General features: G+C 40.9%; 1 protein-coding gene across 1 annotated transcript in view; it reads right to left on the bottom strand.

The window, feature by feature from the left end:
• The window catches only part of DNAH5 (dynein axonemal heavy chain 5), a 310,603-nt gene that overhangs the window by 7,887 nt on the left and 282,634 nt on the right, over positions 1-20,082 (bottom strand). The window contains exons 72-78 of the mRNA XM_081520843.1: positions 19,495-19,714; positions 17,478-17,683; positions 16,039-16,242; positions 13,343-13,558; positions 10,648-10,860; positions 7,119-7,271; positions 6,085-6,316 (exon numbers count right to left, since the gene is read on the bottom strand). Of these exons, the coding sequence (XP_081376969.1) occupies positions 6,085-6,316; positions 7,119-7,271; positions 10,648-10,860; positions 13,343-13,558; positions 16,039-16,242; positions 17,478-17,683; positions 19,495-19,714 (1,444 nt within the window). The remainder of the gene's footprint in view (positions 1-6,084; positions 6,317-7,118; positions 7,272-10,647; positions 10,861-13,342; positions 13,559-16,038; positions 16,243-17,477; positions 17,684-19,494; positions 19,715-20,082) is intronic.

Here is a 20,082-nt window from a genome sequence, read left to right as displayed (position 1 = left end):
ATGATGGTGTAATCACTCACCTTAGAGCCAGACATCCTGGAATGTGAAGTCAAGTGGGCCTTAGGAAGCATCACTACGAACAAAGCTAGTGGAGGTGATGGAATTCCATTTGAGCTATTTCAAATCCTAAAAGATAATGCTATGAAAATGCTGCACTCAATATGCCAGCAAATTTGGAAAACTCAGCAGTGGCCACAGGACTGGAAAAGGTCAGTTTTCATTCCAATCCCAAAGAAAGGCAATGCCAAAATATGTTCAAACTACCGCACAATTGCATTCATCTCACATGCTAACAAAGTAATGCTCAAAATTCTCCAAGCCAGGTTTCAACAGTACACGAACGGTGAACTTCCAGATGTTCAAGCTGGATTTAGAAAAGGCAGAGGAACCAGAGATCAAATTACCAACATCCACTGGATCACAGAAAAAGCAAAAGGATTCCAGAAAAACATCTACTTCTGCTTTATTGACTATGTCAAAGCCTTTGATTGTGTGGATCACAAAAAACTGGAAAATTCTTAAACAGATAGGAATACCAGCCCACCTTACCTGCCTCCTGAGAAGTCTGTATGCAGGTCAAGAAGCAACAGTTAGAACTGGACATGGAACAATAGACTTGTTCCAAATTGGGAAAGGAGTACATCAAGGCTGTATATTGTCACCCTGCTTATTTAATTTGTATGCAGAGTACATCATGAGAAACACTGGGCTGGATGAAGCACAAGCTGGAATCAAGATTGTGAGGAGATATATCAATAACCTCAGATAAGCAGATGATACCACCCTTATGGCAGAAAGCAAAGAGGAACAAAAGAGCCTCTTGATCAAAGTGAAAGAGGAGAGTGAAAAAGTTGGCTTAAAACTCAACATTCAAAAAACTAAGATCATGGCATCTGGTCCCATCACGTCATGGCAAATAGATAGGGAAACAGTGGAAACAATGAGAGACTATATTTCTTTTGGGCTCCAAAATCACTGTAGATGGTGATTGCAGCCATGAAATTAAAGGACACTTGCTCCTTGGAAGAAAGCTATGACCAACCTAAACAGTATATTAAAAAGCAAATACATCACTTTGCCGACAAAGGTCCATCTAGTCAAAGCTATGGTTTTTTCAGTAGTCATGTATGGATATGAGAGTTGGACTATAAAGAAAGCTGAGGGCCAAAGAATTGATGTTTTTGTACTGTGGTGTTGGAAAAGACTCTTGAGAGTCCCTTGGAGCAAGGAGTTCAAACCAGTCAATCCTGAAGGAAATCACTCCTAAATATTCATTGGAAGGACTGATTCTGAAGCTGGAACTCCAATCCTTTGGCCACCTGATGCAAAGAACTGACTCACTGGAAAAGACCTTGATGCTGGGAAAGATTGAAGGCAGGAGGAGAAAGGGATAAGAGAGGATGAGATGGTTGGATGGCATCACCGACTTGATGGACATGAGTTTCAGCAAGCTCCGGGAGTTGGTGATGGACAGGGAAGCCTGGAGTGCTACAGTCCATGGGGTCGAAAAGTGTTGGACATGAGTGATCGGCTGAACTGACTGAACAGATGAAAAGAACAATGGAATGTTAATTTCCTATCACTAACAAAACACCTCTCCAACCACAAAGCTATTTGGTAGCAACTTTCCACCAACTTCTATTGAAACCAAAAAAAAAAAAAGCAATAAAGAACTGCAGTTTTCTTTACTTTTTTATTAGCACTTTGGAATTCATAGTCACTTTTCTGTTGCTTATTTTTATTTCCCCTCTTACCTGCAGCTAATGAGCGTCACCACTGACTAATGCCCAGCAGGGTAAGTACAGTTCTTCCACAAAATGTGTTCTTAAGTCATAAAGGACTGCCTGTATTATAAAATTATTGCTTTATTACTACCACGCTGAGATGTTCAACGTCACATGGCAAAGGATTTTTACACATTAGTCACAAGAAATAAAAAAGTAACACCTAACTGAATGTGAGAAAGATTTTTCTTTCACTTTATAAGGGAAATATTTTTGCAACAGTGTTGACTAGTAGCAACAAAATTTCTAAAGTATTACTTTTGGCTGAAAGAACATTTGATTATTAATTCTATAAAATAATCACCGCCCTGGGACTTCACACCCTCATAAGGATTAATGAACACGAAGCGGGGCTCCCTTGGTGGCTCAGTGGTAAAGAATCTACCTGCTAAGGCAGGAGACACGGGTTCTATCCTTGATTCAAGAAAATGCCACATGCCTGTGAAGCGATGAAGCCCCTGCATCCCAACTACTGAACGCACACACCCTAGAGCCCAGACTCAGCAACAAGAGCAGCCACCTCAATGAGAAGCTTGTGCAGCACAACTAGAGAGTAGCCCCAGCTCGCCGCAATTAGAGAAAAGCCCGTGCGGCAATGAAGACCCAGCACAGCCAAAATTAAATTAATAATTTTTTTTTTAGAAAGTCAGGAAGCCCCAGGTAGTGTGTTTGCCCAAACGCAGGCACACACATGGATCCCTTCAGACACGGCTGGGGCGTAAGGAGTGACCCTCTGTACCAAGAGGGAGGCTGGGCACCTTCACGTCTCTTCTGATCTCCATGGGTGCCCCTTCCCTTACACACTGTCTTTCTGTTCCTCAAACACAGTGCCTCCATTGCTAGCTCTTGTCTCTGCACGCTTGCCTATGCTCCCTGGATATTAGTTCAATGTTCTCTTCTCAGCAAACTCTTCCCTGAACGCCTGAACTCTCTCACTCCCTGACACACCCTGTGTGTGTCTTCTTTACAGAAACAAGAGCTATCTGAAATCAGTCTGTTCATTTACAGTCCATCCTCATTATTTGCGGGACTAATGTATCTATTTTCCCTGGTGGCCCAGCTGTAAAGAACCCGCCTGCCAATGCAGGAAACCCAGAATCGATCCCTGGGTTGGGAAGATCCCTTGGAGAAGGAAATGGCAACCCACTCCAGTATTCTTGCCTGGAAAATTCCACAGACAGAAGAGTCTGGCAGACTACAGTCCATGGGGTTGCAAAGAGACAGACACAACTTAGCAACGAAACAACAACAACAATGTATGTATAGTTTAATGAAGCCCAAATTACCGACGGCTCCTAGGAGAAACAGAGGGTAGGTTCCTCAGAGCCCTTGGTCACAGGATTTTCATCAACCGATCAATACATAACCTTGTTTTCTGTGTGTTTCTGTTTAAAAACCAATCAATACATAACCTTGCTTTATGTGTGTTTTTGTTTAAAGTCATCTTTTTAATATACTCTGTTGATTCATTAACACTGAACTCAAGGCCAACAGCACTGTGACTCACGCCTGAACGAAGCTTGTCTAACACACATGGTTTCTCCATAAGGCACATCACAGCCTCCTTGTGCTCAGAAGCAGCAGGCAGCAGTTCAACACTACACTTGAGGGCCATTTTCAACAATGAAAAATAGAAAACTATGAAAAGCATAGCACTAAATGGACCATGGAAAGGGCACTTGTTTACAGTCTGAGCTGAAACAAGAAGCAGAGCACAGGCTTGTTCCACCTAAATTGGAAACACACACGTCAGGAGGTTCAGATTTTTCACTGCTTTGTACAAGTCTGTGAAAAACCATGAAGTGCCACAGGCATTAACCTTCGGTCACAAATAAATTTTAAGAGTGTAGGCGAATTCATACAGAATCCTTGAGGAGCAATGACTATATTTGCCTCTTTTCCAGTTACCCATCCCTCCTTGAGACGGAGCTCTGTGCAAATGGGGGTTCTGCGTGGTCTTTCCTCACTGTTGCGCCCCCAGCAATAGAGCGGTGTGTGTCAGACGGTTGATACCTTGGCTGACTCAGTGAGCTAGAGCTCTTTCCCTCTGCCCAGAAAAGCCTGACTCTAATGCCCTCTCATTCTCATCCTCCAAAACACATCTCAAAAGCAGCCTCCACTGCCTACCAGGCTTAGTTATGCTTTCCTTCTAGAGTCCCTGAACATCCTAAGAGCATCTCTTATCATGTGCATCTGTTAGTCCCTCAGTCACGTCTGACTCTTTGCGACCCCATGGACGGTAGCCAGACTCCTCTGTTCATGGGATTCTCTAGGCAAGAATACGGGAGTGGGTTGCCATTTCCTTCTCCAATGCATGAAAGTGAAAAGTGAAAGTGAAGTCGCTCAGTCGTGTCTGACTCTTAGCAACCCCAGAGACTGCAGCCTACCAGGCTCCTCTGTCCATGGGAGTTTCCAGGCAAGAGTACTGGAGTGGGTTGCCATTTCCTTCTCTGGGGATCTTCCCAAGCAGGGGATGGAACCCAGGTCTCCAGCACTGCAGGCAGATTCTTAACCACTGAGCCACCAGGGATCTCTAGCATAACATGCATCAGATTCTATTTAAATTACTTGTTTACTTATCAGTCTCCTTCACTAGGCTGTGAGTCCCTTGTGGGCATAATCTGGTTCATAACTACCTTTATCTCTTGCAGGTAAGGTTGTGTCTGGTTTGTACTGCTGCTGCTGCTGCTAAGTCGCTTCAGTCGTGTCCGACTCTGTGTGACCCCATAGACGACAGCCCACCAGGCTCCCCCGTCCCTGGGATTCTCCAGGCAAGAACACTGGAGTGGGTTGCCATTTCCTTCTCCAAAGCATGAAAGTGAAAAGTGAAAGTGAAGTCGCTCAGTCGTGTCTGACTCTTAGCAACCCCAGAGACTGCAGCCTACCAGGCTCCTCTGTCCATGGGAGTTTCCAGGCAAGAGTACTGGAGTGGGTTGCCATTGCCTTCTCCATGGTTTGTACTAGGCATCTAGCAAACATTTGCTTAAAAAACAAATGTTCGAAGCTTATACATTATGTTTACAAGTGTGGTATTTATCTAAGGGATAAATATACTAAAAATTATCCTTTACAGAGAGATTTTTGTCTCTTCCTTCTTTAAAGAAAAATCTTTGTGCTTTTATCATAAAATTAGGACTTCCTTAGGATCTACTATCTTGGCCACCTCATGAATTTATGGCTTATAATGATCATCTCACCATGTATATCAAATCACCATGTTATACGACTTGGCCAGTCACTTCAGTCATGTTTGACTCTTCGCAACCCTATGGACTGTAACCCACATACTGTTCTATCCATGGGATTCTCCAGGCAAGAATACTGGAGTAGGTTGCCATTTCCTCCTCCAAGGATGTTATGCACCTTAAACATGTGCAATTTTATTTTAAAAGGAATATAGTTTTTTAGAAGTGAAATGAACAGTGTGTCCTCATATTGTGAACAGTGGTTATCCCTGAGGAGATGTTAGCTGAGTGAAATGCAAAAACCTCTAGAAAACATCAAACCAACAATGGAAAATAGTTTAGGTGTTTTTAGACTTGTCAAACAGAGCTTTGATAACTCTGTCAAAGGCTTCTGCTTTGACAGGTGTGTTTCATAAAAGTGTTGTCACATTCATAGGCTGCAATGTGAACCCAGCATTTTACCATAAGCTACTGAATTAAGCCAATGTCCCTGAATTCAATCCAGACTTCACAGCCTGACTTAAATCTCCAAGCTGGAAGAGTCATGACCAGGAGCCCTGTGCAGTCCCACCTGGAAAGGCTTCTTTCCTCCTTTCCACCACTTGCCTACCACATCATTCAAGCCCCATCCATTCTTCCAAGCCCTTCCAGGTCCACCTGCTCCCGAGATCCAGCCCCTGACAGTTTCATCCCACTCTTATCTCACCCTCCTTTCTCACCAGTTAGTAACTATTTCAAACACTTGCTTCTTATCTCATTAGCTAATGCTCCATGAGTATCCTTATACATTTTATCTGCTGTATTAAATAGGCAAGAACTTACCTAGAACCATTGCCTCCCAGCAGCACTCAAGGAAGAGCCCAATACAATATTGTAAAGTAAAAAACTAACTAAATAAAAAAATATATATATAAATAAATAAAAATAAATGCTAAAAAAAAAAAAGGAAGAGCCCAGAAGTCAGTAAGTACTCATTAAACACAAATGTGAATACAAAGCTACTTGATAACAAAGTATAATCCTTATCACATGATAACAAAAATAATGAGATCCTATATTCATAACATCATCCAACCCCTTCATACCAACCATCCCTGGAGGCACAGACAACTTACTGTTATTTTCAGCATAAATCCTTATGACAGGCATTAACTCGAAGAGCACTTTGGGCTTGGACTCGATAAGTTTCATGCTCCTCCTGTCCCAGCCAGCACCTTCAAGATACAAGCCGTAGACATAGACACCCTCTGTGGGAGGGGCAGAAATGTCATCCTTCATCCACTTGGTGACTTCGTTGCAAAGTACCATATTGTCCAGAGCCCAGCCTTTGTTGGCTCGAGTTATTTCCTACTCGGGGCAAGAGCAAAAGAAAAGGATGACATCAGCAACTAGAGGGTTGTCTTAATGTAAAGAACATAATTGTGATAACAATGTAGCCCCAGATTCAAAAAAGTAGGATAGTATTTAAAGGGTTTTAAAAGATCCTCTTATAAGCAATACCCATGTCCTAATTTAACCATATTTGTACTTCAGTGTCAAATAATTTGATGCTTTCAAATTGTGGTTGTGGAGAAAACTCTTGAGAGTCCCTTGGACTGCAAGGAGATCAAACTAGTCAACCCTAAAGGAAATCAGCCCTGAATATTCATTGGAAGGACTGATTCTGAAGCTGAAGCTCCAACACTTTGGCCACCTGATGTGAAGAGCTGACTCACTGGAAAAGACCCTGATGCTGGGAAAGATTGAAGGCAGGAGGAGAAGGGGACGACAGAGGATGAGATGGTTGGATGGCACCACCGAATCAATGGACATGAGTTTGAGCAAACTCTGGGAGATAGTGAAGGAAAGTGAAGCCTGGCGTGCTTCAGTCCATGGGTTTACAAAATATTGGAGAAGACTTCATGACTGAATAACAATTTTAAAAGAAATATCAAATCAAATCAAATATAAAAATAAATATTTTGAAATCTAAGCTAGCAGCCTGAGAACAAGTTGCTGGATTTATGATCAGGACAAAGTTAACTGCTGGTGCCCAAACCAGACAATCATTCTGCTTTATTACAAACTACATATTAAAACTATAATGAAAGAAGAAAGCCCTCCAGAGGAAAACTGTAATAACACAACAGGTAAAAATCAGTGCTATTACCTGTCTCATTGCAGTGAAAAATCCTTGAGGATTAAAAAAGCCTGTCATCCAGAAGCAGTGGGGTCGGTCATTGAAAACCCAAGAGGTAAACTGGCAGTTTCTTTCAATAAGTTCAGTAAACCAGAAACCCAAGGTACTTGAAATCCAAGATGCCTGAAATGCAAACACAAAAACATGAATTTATACAGGTTCAATTCTACTGTGTAACTGACTATATTCACAGAAAAAAAAAAAATGATGAAATATCAATTTCACGCTTAGAATTTAGAAGTCCCTAAGGCATAAATTTCTGTAGGGTTCTGACATTTAAGATGTCAAATTATTCTTCCTTTTTAATAATATGAAGTATTATTATGTTAGAATCAACTAATCATCATGTGAATTCCAGATTAACCCAGCTTGGCATGCTGTTCAAGACATCTGCTGTCAATAAAATCTCCTTCCACATATGAATATAGTTATGATCAATTCTGCCATAAAGCAATTAAAACAATTAATTGAATTAAATTTAATGGGCTTCAACTATTTTTCCTTAGGCTATATTTTCAATAGATACATTGTAAAACAGCATCTCTATTTATGTAAATGTGCTTATGGCCTTAACAGCACTTTATATTCTGTGAATGACAAATGTAGAAGCCTTTCTCCACTTATTTTTTAGGGGGCAAACAACACTTATTTTCTAAAGTTTCTGTCAGAAGGCATTTTTATATTCTCTGATGAAGGGAATAAAAATGGAAACACAGGTCTCCTTACCACCAACAAATTAATTGCATTCATTGCCTGTAACGTTCTGCCTGAATTCACATGTGGAACTCATGTTATTATAACAGGCATGGAAATGTCATCAACATTATCAGCAGTCACACTAGAAAAAGGTATCTCCAAATCATATTTTATAACATTTCACTGTAACTGCACTATTTTATGTGTGAATAAATGTAGTGATCAACCTGAATAGATAAACCACTTGAATTTCAAATAGCTTGAGAACTGATAGGCTTAGTTTACAAGAGACACTGAGATTCCCAAAGACTGTTAATACATTGAGTAGAAAAAAATCCTGTATAAAAGGATTTTAAGTTCCAGGAAGTGGGACTTCCCTGGAAGTCCAGTGGTAAATTCCTAGTCGAGGAACTAATATTCCACATCCAGTGTGGCATGGCCAAAATTTTTTTTAAAAGAGATTCTTTGAGTCCCTTGGACAGCAAGGAGATCAAATCAGCCAATCCTAAAGGAAATCAACCCTGAATATTCATTGGAAGGAGTGATGCTGAAGCTGAAGCTCCAATACTTTAGCCACGTGATGTGAAGAGGTGACTCATTGGAAAAGACCTTGATGCTGGGAAAGATTGAGAGCAAGAGGAGACAGGGATGACAGATAATGTGATGGTTGGATGGAATCACTAACTCAATGGACATGAGTTTGGGCAAACTCCGGGAGATGGTAAAGGATAGGGAAGCTTGGCATGCTGCAGTCCATGGGGTCTCTAAGAGTTAGACCCGACTTAGTGACTAAACAGCAATGTTTAAAACGAGGTAACTCATTCTATCATATCTTTACAGGTGTGTTAACTGAAAGAGATGTGTTTATACAACATTTGATCTGAAGGCACAGGGACCCATTAATGAGGGGGTGTCTTCTGGCACCCTGTTTCAGAACTGCATGTGCTGACCAAGCTGGGTGAGCTGGTCTAGTGGGGAATGAGCCCGCAATGGCCAGGGACCAGGTAGGTCACTAGCAAGAGGAGAGTCGATGCATACAGAAAACTCTCTGGTCTCGGGAATGAATTTTTTGCAGGGGAGGAGAGAAAGGGATCTGGTGAAAGCTGATTCTGAGTTTCTAAGCTGTGTGTCTAGAGGGATGGATGGGATGGTGGTTAATCAAACAAGATGAGAAGACAGCACTCCCCAGCTACCATATACTGCTTTCTGTCCCACTGCCTTGGAATCTGCCAAAGCCCTGGGTGAGGTATCTAGCCCCATCCTGTCCCACCATCTCATTTACCTGACTGACCTCCAAAAGTTCCAGTCACCCCAGGACCCAGTCTCATCTCTGTAAGTTGCCCACCCTCCTGTCTCCCAAGTCCCCACCGCACGCTCAGCACCCTCAGTGCCACTATCAGCCAACTCCTCTACAGGGACACTCAGGTTCTCGTTTTACTTCTCCAAGTAGAAAAACATCTCTTCAAACCACATCTCTTTATCATACTAACTATTATATACAGAATGGGTAAACAACAGGGTCCTACTGTATAGACAGGGAACTACATTCAACATCCTGTGGCAAACTATAACGGAAAAGAAAATTTTTAAAAACCCATATCTTGGTGTATATATACATACATATATATAATATTCCATACACGATGGAATATTCCTCAGCCTGGATGGGAGGGGAGTTTGGGGGAGAAAGGATACATGTATTTGCATGCCTGAGTCCCTTTGCTGTTCACCTGAAACTACCACAACATTGTTAACTGGCTATAATCCAACATAAAAGTAAAAGCTTCAAAACTGACAATAAAGTCAGAAGAATGAAATAATGCCATTTGCAGCAACACGGATGGACCTAGAGATTATCACACTAAATGAAGTAAGTCAGAAAGAGAAAAACAAATACCATATGCTATCACTTATATGTGTAATCTAAAATATGACAAATGAACATCTCTAAGAAAGGGAAAAACAGACTCACAGACATAGAGAAAAGAAATGTGGTTACCAAGGAAGGAGGTGGGGGAGGGAAGGATTGGGAGTTTGAGATTAGCAGATGCAAACTGTTATATATAAAGGGGATAAACAACAAGCTGCAACTGCACAGCACAGGGAACTAGACCCAACATCCTGTGATCACCCACAATGGAAAGAATGGAAACAGAATACACATAGATAACTAAGTCACCTCGCTGTACAGCAGAAATTAACACAACGTTGTGCTAAATCAACTATATTTACATAAAAATTTTTTAAAAAGCCCACATCTGTCATTTAGCACAATTAATAATATGCAATCAGTAAGAATACTGTCAAATTATTATTTTGTTACCCTGAGAGATGTATACCCACATATTTACAGAAAAAGCAAGGAAGCAGATTTCTCTTTGGAGTGACTTTTGACATATGTGTGCGTGCCTAGGAACATCCCCGTCTATAAAACTAACATCACAAGCTTTGAAGTCCATGAGTTTGAGTTTAAATTCTGATTCTTGGATTTCTAAGGTGTGTGATCTGGGAAAACATTTAATCTCCCCTAACCTAAGTTCCTCATCTGTAAAATATGGGTAATAAATTATAAGATTTACATGAAACAGTGCATACAAATTGCCTAGCAGAGAACCTGAGATGTGGGAGATGCTAACTCATTTTCTTCCCTACCTACAATCTAAAAATACAGAGCTCTAAGAGGATTAGTCCCTAAGCAAATGAACACTCTTAAGCACATTATCCGTACATGCTTTTACTTGCCAATTACAATTATTCACAACAATAAAGTGATTAGGCTGGATAAGAGCTGACTTAAACATACTTTCTTCCAACGAGCAGGAATCCTGGCATCAAACATGCAATTCAGGGCATCTCGTAGATTTTCACTCATGACGATGGTGCCATCAATGGCAAGTTTCAGCTCGGTCAGGGTGCTTCGGACCAGGGTGAGTACCCTCTGCATCCTGTCTATCTCCTGTCTGAGGAAAATGTTCATTGGCTGGAATGGCCCCATCTTCTGCAGCCTCTCCTTCACCTGCCATGAAGACATTAGCACATGAAAAATTATTTGACAGCTACTAATGTTCTATATAGGGCTTCCCTAGTGGCTCAGATGGTAAAGAGCCTGCTTGCAACGTAGGAAACCTGGGTTTGATCCCTAGGTTGGGAAGATCTCCTGGAGAAGGGAATGGCTACCCACTCCAGTATTCTTGCCTGGAGAATTCCTTAGACAGAGGAGCCTGGTGTCCAGAGGAGCCCAGAACCCATACAGTTCATGGGCTTGCAAAGAGTCAGACACTACTGAGCAACTAATACTTTCACTTTTCACTTTCCCTGGTGGCTCAGTGGTAAAGAATTCACCACCAAACAGGAGATGCAGGTTTGATCCCTGGGTCAAGAAGATCCCCTGGAGAGGAAAATGGCAACCCTCTCCAGTATTCTTGCCTGGAGAATTACAGGGACTCAGGAGCCTGATGGGCTCGCAAAGAGTTAGACAGGACTGGGCATACACACAATGTTATATTATATACATGGTACTCTAGGGCTTCTGAAAGGGTCTTAAATTTTACAATTCCATAAAGAGTAAGCTTTTTCTTTTTTTTTTTACACTGCCAGGAAACAGAGAAGACATATCTGTTAGAGGACCAGCTGATTTTTCATCCCAGGTGAGAGAAGACAGGCAGCCATTAATTCACAGAAGAATATAAAATCCATGTCCACGAACACAGTCTTCCAAACAACTACAGTTATTGGGAAACATTCACTCACTGCCAATCCAAGACTTGCAAATACACACATGGACACACACAAGCAGACGTGTATGCATACACAACCATTCTGAAGGCTGTCTAAAAAACTAGATTTCTGTTTTAAAAGCTTTTTATTTTTTCCATCAAAGCATCTATCCATCCACTCACCCATTCATTTCTATCTTGCAAGTATTTATTCAGAATCTTTTGTGGATAAGATATCATACCAGGCTGAATTGTTCTATCTCAAGCAAATTCAGCAAAAGGAAGGTGATCCTTCTAACATACCACCATGTTTACTTACGAAGGGAAATGGCAACCCACTCCAGTATTCTTGCCAGGAGAATCCCATGGATGGAGGAGCCTGGCGGGCTACAGTCCATGGGGTTGCAACGAGTCAGACACAACTGTGTGACTACCACTTCACTTCACTTAATATATTTTAGGCACTTTCGTTGCTTTATAAATATTTCAGCCACCGTTAGACATGAATAACCACTTTCCTGATTCTATAATGAAAGGCGCTTATGAAAGCTGGTAACAGTATTGATTTTCTCCAAGCAAGTGATCAGAGTTTCTTCCAGGGGAAATGATTCCCCCGGTGAGAGTTCTTTGAGTTCAGTCTATAGAGAAACACTAGCAGCCAAAATGGCCTGCTTCATGGAAAACAACAGGATGCTAAAGAAACAAAATGCAGAATTCTTTCTGAAAACCAGGTGGAAAGGGCAATATATAAAGCAACTTGGTGGTCCTATGACAGAAATGTCACAAGGTTAGTCCAAGTAATCTCTTAAGACTACAAGGAAAGTAAACCACTTACTTTTGCTTTTAGCAAAGATTTAAACATGTTATCAGGGTAAATCTTTTCACAATACATGCTAAACTGTCAAAAAAATTAACTTTCATAATGGTCAGTTTTGCTTAGAAGTTACTTGATATTAAAAGGACCAACTGGGGGGACTTCCCTGGTGGTCCAGTGGCTAAGACTGAACGCTTCCAATGCAGGGGGCCCAGGTCAGGGAACTAGCTCTCACATTGTGCAAGCCATAACTAAGACCAAGCACAGTCAAATAAATACATTAATTAAAAAAAAGATAAATCAATTTTCAAAACCCATGCGACGAAGAAGCTGCAGAGTTAATGATATAACTATAGACTCCCTGAAATTAAGAAGGCCTGAATTATTTTTGTAAAATAATCGATGCTTTATTCTAAGAATACATCATTTTCCTTTGAACAAATGACAGTGTGAAGTGCCTCCAGGAGATGTTATAGAAAAGCAATCCTAACCCATCGGTACATACTTATAATTTAACTATGAAGATTAACTCTCTCATCAGGTTTATTATTTATATTTTGAAATGATTACATCGATAGGTTCAAATACTTCTTTTGCTGCTTCTTCAAGAAGTGAAGTTTTTAAATAATGTCTTTAATTTCAGAAAAATTATTTCTGCCCTCCTGCCTTCTTCCTCAGGCTTCCCAGGTGGCACAGTGGTAAAGAATCCACCTGCCAAAGCAGGAGATGCAAAGATGTGGGCTCCATCCCTGGGTTGGGAAGATGCCCTGGAGAAGGAAATAGCAACCGACTCCAGTATACTTTCCTGAAGAATTCCCACGGACAGAGGAGCCTGCCAGGCTACAGCCCACGGGGTCGCAGAGTCAGACACAACGGAGCGACGGAACACAGCACTGCTTTCTCACCGCCCTCGCACCCAACCAACCACACACACCCACAGCTGTTTTGTCAGGATGCCATCAACTCACTTCAAAAGGACCATAGTCCGGGGGCAGCTTCTCCAGCATGTCTTCAGCCAGCCGGGCCACCACGGCCTCCCGGGTCTCATCCCCTCCGCCAGAGCTGTCCTTGGGCTGGATGCCCAGGATGGTGTCCAGCACGTCCTTGGCCAGCTTGCTCTGGTAGGTGATGTCGGCATTGGGGTGCAGCCCGAACACCTCGGGACTGTCGTAGGTGGGCAAGCTCTGAACAATAAATACCCGCAGTGAGGTCAGACTGCTGATACAAGCACCAGTGATATTATGCTGTCTTAGCAACCAGACATGATTTTATTAGGATAAGCATTTACAGGATATGTCTTATTTGTGGCAGGCTACCATCTCAATAACTTCTCTAGGAGAGAATCAAAAGTGGGACTTCCCTGGTAGTCCGGTAGTTAAGAATCTGCCTTCCAATGCAGGGGACGTGGGCTCAATCCCTGGTCAGAGAACTGAGATCCCACACGCCTCAGGGCAACTAAGCCATATGTGCCACAACTACTAAGCCCATGTGCTACAACTACTGATACCAGGCACTGCAACAGAAGATCCTGAACGCTGCAACAAAGATCTTGCGTGCCAAAACTAAGACCCAATGCAGCCCAATAAATACATAAATATATTTTTAAAAACAGAATCAAAAGTTGTCCTGAAAAGAAAATTAACATAATAAGCCCACAGTTCTTTAATGTCCATACTTTAAGCAAATTGATTCAGAGACACCATCTTATTTTATAATACATTTATAAAATAGAAAGGGAACTATGGATTGGTATTTTGTTTCTCAAAGGTCCCGTCTAATTCAAACCAAATTGTTTAAATAAATGGTGTATAACTAATCGTTACTAAAAATGACAGTTTTAGCGATTACGGTCCGATAAAACCAAGGTGGTAAATGTACTCTCCCAAGGAGGAGAGAGACTAGGAAAAGTGAGAAATATTAAAAGAGCAACAAAGCTAGAAAAACATACAGCAAGAGACACTAAGAAGCAGAAAAGTGAAAAGTGAAAGCCGCTCAGTCGTGTCCGACTACACAGTCCGTGGAATTCTCCAGGCCAGAATACTGCAGTGGGTAGTCATTCCTTATCCAGGGGATCTTTCCAACCCAGGGATCAAACCCAGGTCTCTGGCATTGCAGACGGATTCTTTACCAGCTGAGCCACCAGGGAAGCCTAAGAATACTGGAGTGGGTAGCCTATCCCTTCTCCAGGGGATCTTCCCTACGCAGTAATCGAATCAGGGTCTCCTGCATTGTAGGCAGATTCTTTACCAGCTGAGCTACCCGGGAAGCCCTTAAGAAGCAGAACAGCAGAACTAGCAGATAAATACTATCCCAGCTACTTGAACAAAAGAAAATTTACCTAAAATTTGACATATACTTCTATGTGAGAATTGTATACTTAACTTTATTCGTGTTTTCCCTCCCTTCTAGTCCATTATTTTATTCCTTTTTACTTAATACCCTCTTATGAGCTAACTCGAATTCTTATGAGACATGTATAAATAAATATATGTGCAGGCACACCTAAATTTATACCTTCGTATGCACTTCTCCTCTTCAGTGCAAATGATTTAAAGACACATATAAAACAGTTAAGACAAATATATCTGTAGATTTGAATTAACAAAAGTGTGGGGCTGGTGATATATGGTAAACTCATTACACGTACATATCACAGAACCTCTAAATATACTGATAAATTTAGCTCTTTGGGGCTGTTTTGCTTTAGTTGGTTCACCCTGAGATAAATCTTAGAGGCAAAAGAGATCGCTAAATAATGATCTAATGAATTCAAGGTACAGAAACAGAAAATGCAGTTACTTGGAAGCACAAATCAAGTTTTTCCCCCCCGACTTCCTGTCAAAATCTTATTCCTTCTTGCAACCAGACTTTAAAGTTGGAAGTGATTTTCCCCCCAGGGATCTTTGGCAGTCTGGAGACAGTTAAGGTTGTTATAATGGGGTAGGAGTGAAACTGACATCCAGTAGCTGGAGGACAAGGGTGATGTTAACCACTCTACACAGGACTGTCCCCCACCCCTACAAAAATGTATTCAGCTCCAAATGTCAATGGTGCCAAAGCTGAGAAACTCAGTCTTAGAGGAACCTCTGATACAGAGTGTGTTTCTGAGAATAGGCATATGCTGTCCATTAGGTTAGGATTAAGAAACAGATGTCATGGAATAAGGTAAATGCTTTGAAACACAAAACAAGATTGAATATAGGGCACTGAATATAATGCCCTACACAAAAGGGCATTTGTGTAGGTTCCCTGGATCTAAATCTGCCCAATCTATCATCTCTCCAAAGAAAATTCCTCACTGAGAAGGAAAGTGGGACTTCCCTAGAGGTCCAGTGTTTAAGACTCAGAGATTCTACTGCAGGGGGCATGAATTCTTCTTGTCCCTGGTCACGGAACTAAGAGTTCATGTGGACAAAAAGAAAGAGAAAAAGGGGAAGGAGAGAACCGACACAAAACATACACTCAGAACAAATATAAACAGCTTAGTCATTAGATGAATATAAACATATGAAGATAACATCTCTGGGACTCAGAACCTTCCACGTTCAGTATGTATCACCATTAAAATTTATTTTCAAAGAAGTATGAAGTATAAATAAATAACAACAAAAGTCACCTGGCTACAGATATTTGTTCTATGCATAAAATTCTGAAGATGACCAACCTGGATATACTGAAGATAGTTATCCACTGTGTTGCATTTTGGAATATTGTAGCCTTGGTAAAAGCTGAAATCCGGTCCAAACATATTTTCACTGAACCAAACCTGAGCAAGCGTGTTCAACATTCTCTTGTCATAGTCATCGGTGACTCTGCCTCCATACTGAATCTCTCCTATCATGTAGCGGACAGTGGTCCAAGAGACACCCTGGGAAAAGTTACAGAATGAAGGTGCAGAACTGATTACTGTCTCACTCCCATTTTCCCTGCCAAGTAACACCCATGTATGCATTATCATCATTGTCATCAATGTCATCCGCTCATGCATTCACTCACTAATTAAAAAGTGCAGAAAGAAAATTAAATAGGCAAACATGAGGGGAACTCAAAGCTCATGTTCATGATTTGAAATAGATTCTCTTGCCTTCATGTACTTCTTTACTTTGATTTCAATAGGAAAAAAAATGCTTATTTTTTGAGAATATTGAGGCTGTTCCTTAAAAAGCACACATTCAAGAGTATGTGGATAAAGAAGTGGTATGTATGTACAATGGAATATTAATTGGCCACTAAAAGGAACAAAATAGGGTCATCTGTAGAGATGTGGGTGGATCTAGAGGCTGTCATACAGAGTGAAGTAAGTCACGAAAACAGATATTATATGTTAACACATATATGTGGACTCTAGAAAAATGGTACAGATGAACCTCTTTCCAAGGCAGGAATAGAGATGCAGACATAAAGAATGAGCATGTGGACATAGTGGGGGAACAGAAGGGTGGGCAAATTGGGAAATTGGGATTGACATATATCCACTGTGTGTGTGTTAGTCACTCAGTTGTGTCCAACTCTATGCTATCCCATGGACTGTAGCCCACCAGGCTTCTCTGTCCATGGGGATTCTCCAGGCAAGAATACTGGAGTGGATTGCCATGCCCTCCTCCAGGGGATCTTCCCAACCCAGGGATTGAACCCGGATCTCCTGCATTGCAAGCAGACTCTTTATCATCTGAGCCACAAGGGAAGCCTCATCCATACACTACCACATATAAAATAGATAGTGAGTGGGAAGCTGGTATACAGCACAAGGTGCTATATTTCAATTTTTAAAAAGTCATCTAGACTCTAAATTTTGGGGGTTTTAGGATTTTAAAAAACAAGCTTCTTCATCTATGCTCCCTCCCTCCAATAGATCCCGTTAGTTTGTCTTACTTGTGATGTCAACTTGCCTTGGAGAAATAAAAAGATAATCAAAATGTGTTCATTTTTTCCCTGAAATTAAGAGGTTAGTGTGACCCAAGTTGCTATGCCTTAAAGAGGATGACTTTGCCAGCACTGAAAATCATTGCTCTTACAGGATTTAGCCTAAGGCTAGGGGGTGGTGTTAGCTCAAAGATTCAAGCCCCAAACCACCCAAGGAAGAAAGCAGTGTGCATAAGGTACCTTTTTGAGATCCATGTCATCTAAGTGGTTCTGGACGAACTGCACCGTGGCATTAAAATCGGCTTGGTTAAATTCGTAGGGGATGTTCCAACCCAGGGGCCCGAACTTGCGCCTCTCCTGGACGGTGGAGTGCAGGAAAGCCACGGCATACAGCATGGGCTTCCACTGGGCCACGGCGCTCACATCCAGCAGGTCCTGGCTCACCCCTGTTGAGGTCAGGTGGGGAAAAACTGTATCATCTCTCAAACATCTTTATTTCCTACCACTTCTACAAGCTATTAATTATTGCTTAAAATTCCTGATATTAAAATTCACTTATCTTGAAGCATCTTTATCATAGTCATTGGCAATTATCATTTAACTTTGGGGTACCCAGAGGGCCTTCCTCTGAAAAATATGCACAGAGATTTGAGGGGAGTGGGGTCTCACTCACATGAATAAAGTTCTTACCAACATAACAAGAAAAAAGTGGGGATAAAAATGGTGGCAAAATAAATACTGCTACTATTACTACAACGACTACTAATAACAGACATTATTATTATTATTATTACTATGAAGGGTATGTACACAGGTTGCAAAGACTTCTATATACTCTATTAACAATTTAATATGAATTAGAATAGTGTATACAGTAGCCCATTGCTATTGAGTAGCACAAACCATTAGATATAAAATAAGCAAGAAGGATATATTGTATAATATGGGGAATATAGCCAGTATTTTATAATAACTATAAATAGAACATAACCTTTAGAAATTATGAATCACTATATTGTACATTTGTAACTTCCGTTGTACAGCAACTATACTTCAATTAAAAAGAATAATAAAAAATAATAAAATTAAAAAGAAGCCCTTTGCAACCTGAGTATATTCTCCAAACTGTAATTATGATTATACAGATATATATTTGTTACATATACAATTATAAATGTTTTTATTTGCAATCTGTTTTTACTGACATCATCATTCCAAATCTACTCTATTGGCAAAAATATGAGTCTTGTTAGCAACTCCAAAAAAATCTCTTCATAGACTTTTCAAATTTATGTGTAATAACCATGTTGATGATTTTATTAAATACACTATTATAATTAAAATTTATCATTTTATTATCTACATTTTAGATACAAGAAAACTGGAACACGGGTTGTTTGAGTGATGAGCACCCAAGAGGATAAAGGCATTCTTTCAGGTAGGACCAGAAGGAGGATTTTTAACTCCAAGCTCACGCTTTTTCTGTGACCGTGAGCTTCAAACAGGAAACTATGACCCAGAGGGAGTGAATGTATTGGGAACAATTTTGGCTCCAGTTGGGGCAGGATGGGCGTTTGGGTGTGATTCGGTTGCTGTGGTCGGATTTCTAACTTCGCTCACATCCCGACATCCTTACACATGAGATGAAGGCAAAGGCCATAATTTTAATTCAGCTTCTCATCTGGGAAGAGGCTACTGCCCTACATTAGGTATGGAGCATGAAGACTGTAAACAGCAACATTATTCCATTTAGATGTAACATAAAAGGGCAGCTGTCTAGTAGAGAAGGTTGTGGTTGTTTAGTTGCTAAGTTGTGTCCAACTCTTTGCGACCCCATGGACTGTAGCCCACCAGGCTCCTCTGTCAATGGGGTTTCCCAGGCAAGAATACTGGAGTGGGTTGCCTTTTCTTTCTCTAGGGGATCTTTCCAACCCAGGCATCAAGCCTGTGTCTCCTGCATTGGCTGGAGGATTCTTTACCACTGAGCCAAGTGGGAAACTGAAAATCTCAGGCCAAAGGAGAGCGAATCTGGGGAAATAGGAAAAACAGACGGTGGAATCCAAAGCTCTGAGACCCTAACACGGCCAAGGATCCTTCACGTGCAGCAGGACAGAGGTGGCTATGCCCTCACCATCATGTTAAATCATAGCACCACTTGCTATAACTAAACCTATCTAATTCTTTTTCCATAAAGTCTTTAAAGAAAACAATGTAAGCACAAGAACTTCCATAAACTTGGAAGGATTCCTCGACTCACCACCATATGTTCTTTTCAGTCCTGCCCGGAGGCCCTGGGGGGGCTCATTGGCAAATCTGATGCACATCTGAAGGAGGGTGATGGGAAACTGCTTGTGAACCTCGGTTGTCATCCACAGGCGGAAAGAGTCATGTACAAGCTCAGTTTCTATAATTATATCCATTAGCTCATCCATGAAATCCAGTCCCAGATGGCAGTTCTGCAGAAGGGCCCATCCTCCCTAAGTCAGCAACAGGACATGGAAATTAGTCCATTTTGTGTTTCATTCAGAGATTTAAATTAGTACCTTCTTCAGAAATTAAGTAATTAACACTTAATAGAAAAACACACTAACCCATATAAATTAATCTAGATCAAATCTAAGAGTACGATCAACTCTACTAGAAAATTACTAGAGTTAATCAATGAATATAGTAAAGTTGCAGGATATAAAATTAACACACAGAAATCCCTTGCATTCCTATACTCCAATAATGAGAAAACAGAAAGAGAAATTAAGGAAACAATACCATTCACCATTGCAACAAAAAGAATAAAATACTTAGGAATATATCTACCTAAAGAAACAAAAGACTTATATATAGAAAA

This window comes from Giraffa tippelskirchi, chromosome 8 (genome assembly GCF_054371585.1).
Source record: "Giraffa tippelskirchi isolate mGirTip1 chromosome 8, T2T-mGirTip1v1.2.pri, whole genome shotgun sequence".
Classification (NCBI taxonomy): domain Eukaryota; kingdom Metazoa; phylum Chordata; class Mammalia; order Artiodactyla; family Giraffidae; genus Giraffa; species Giraffa tippelskirchi.
The sequence above is the reverse complement of the archived record's forward strand: the minus strand, read 5'-3'. Positions and strand labels throughout refer to the sequence as shown.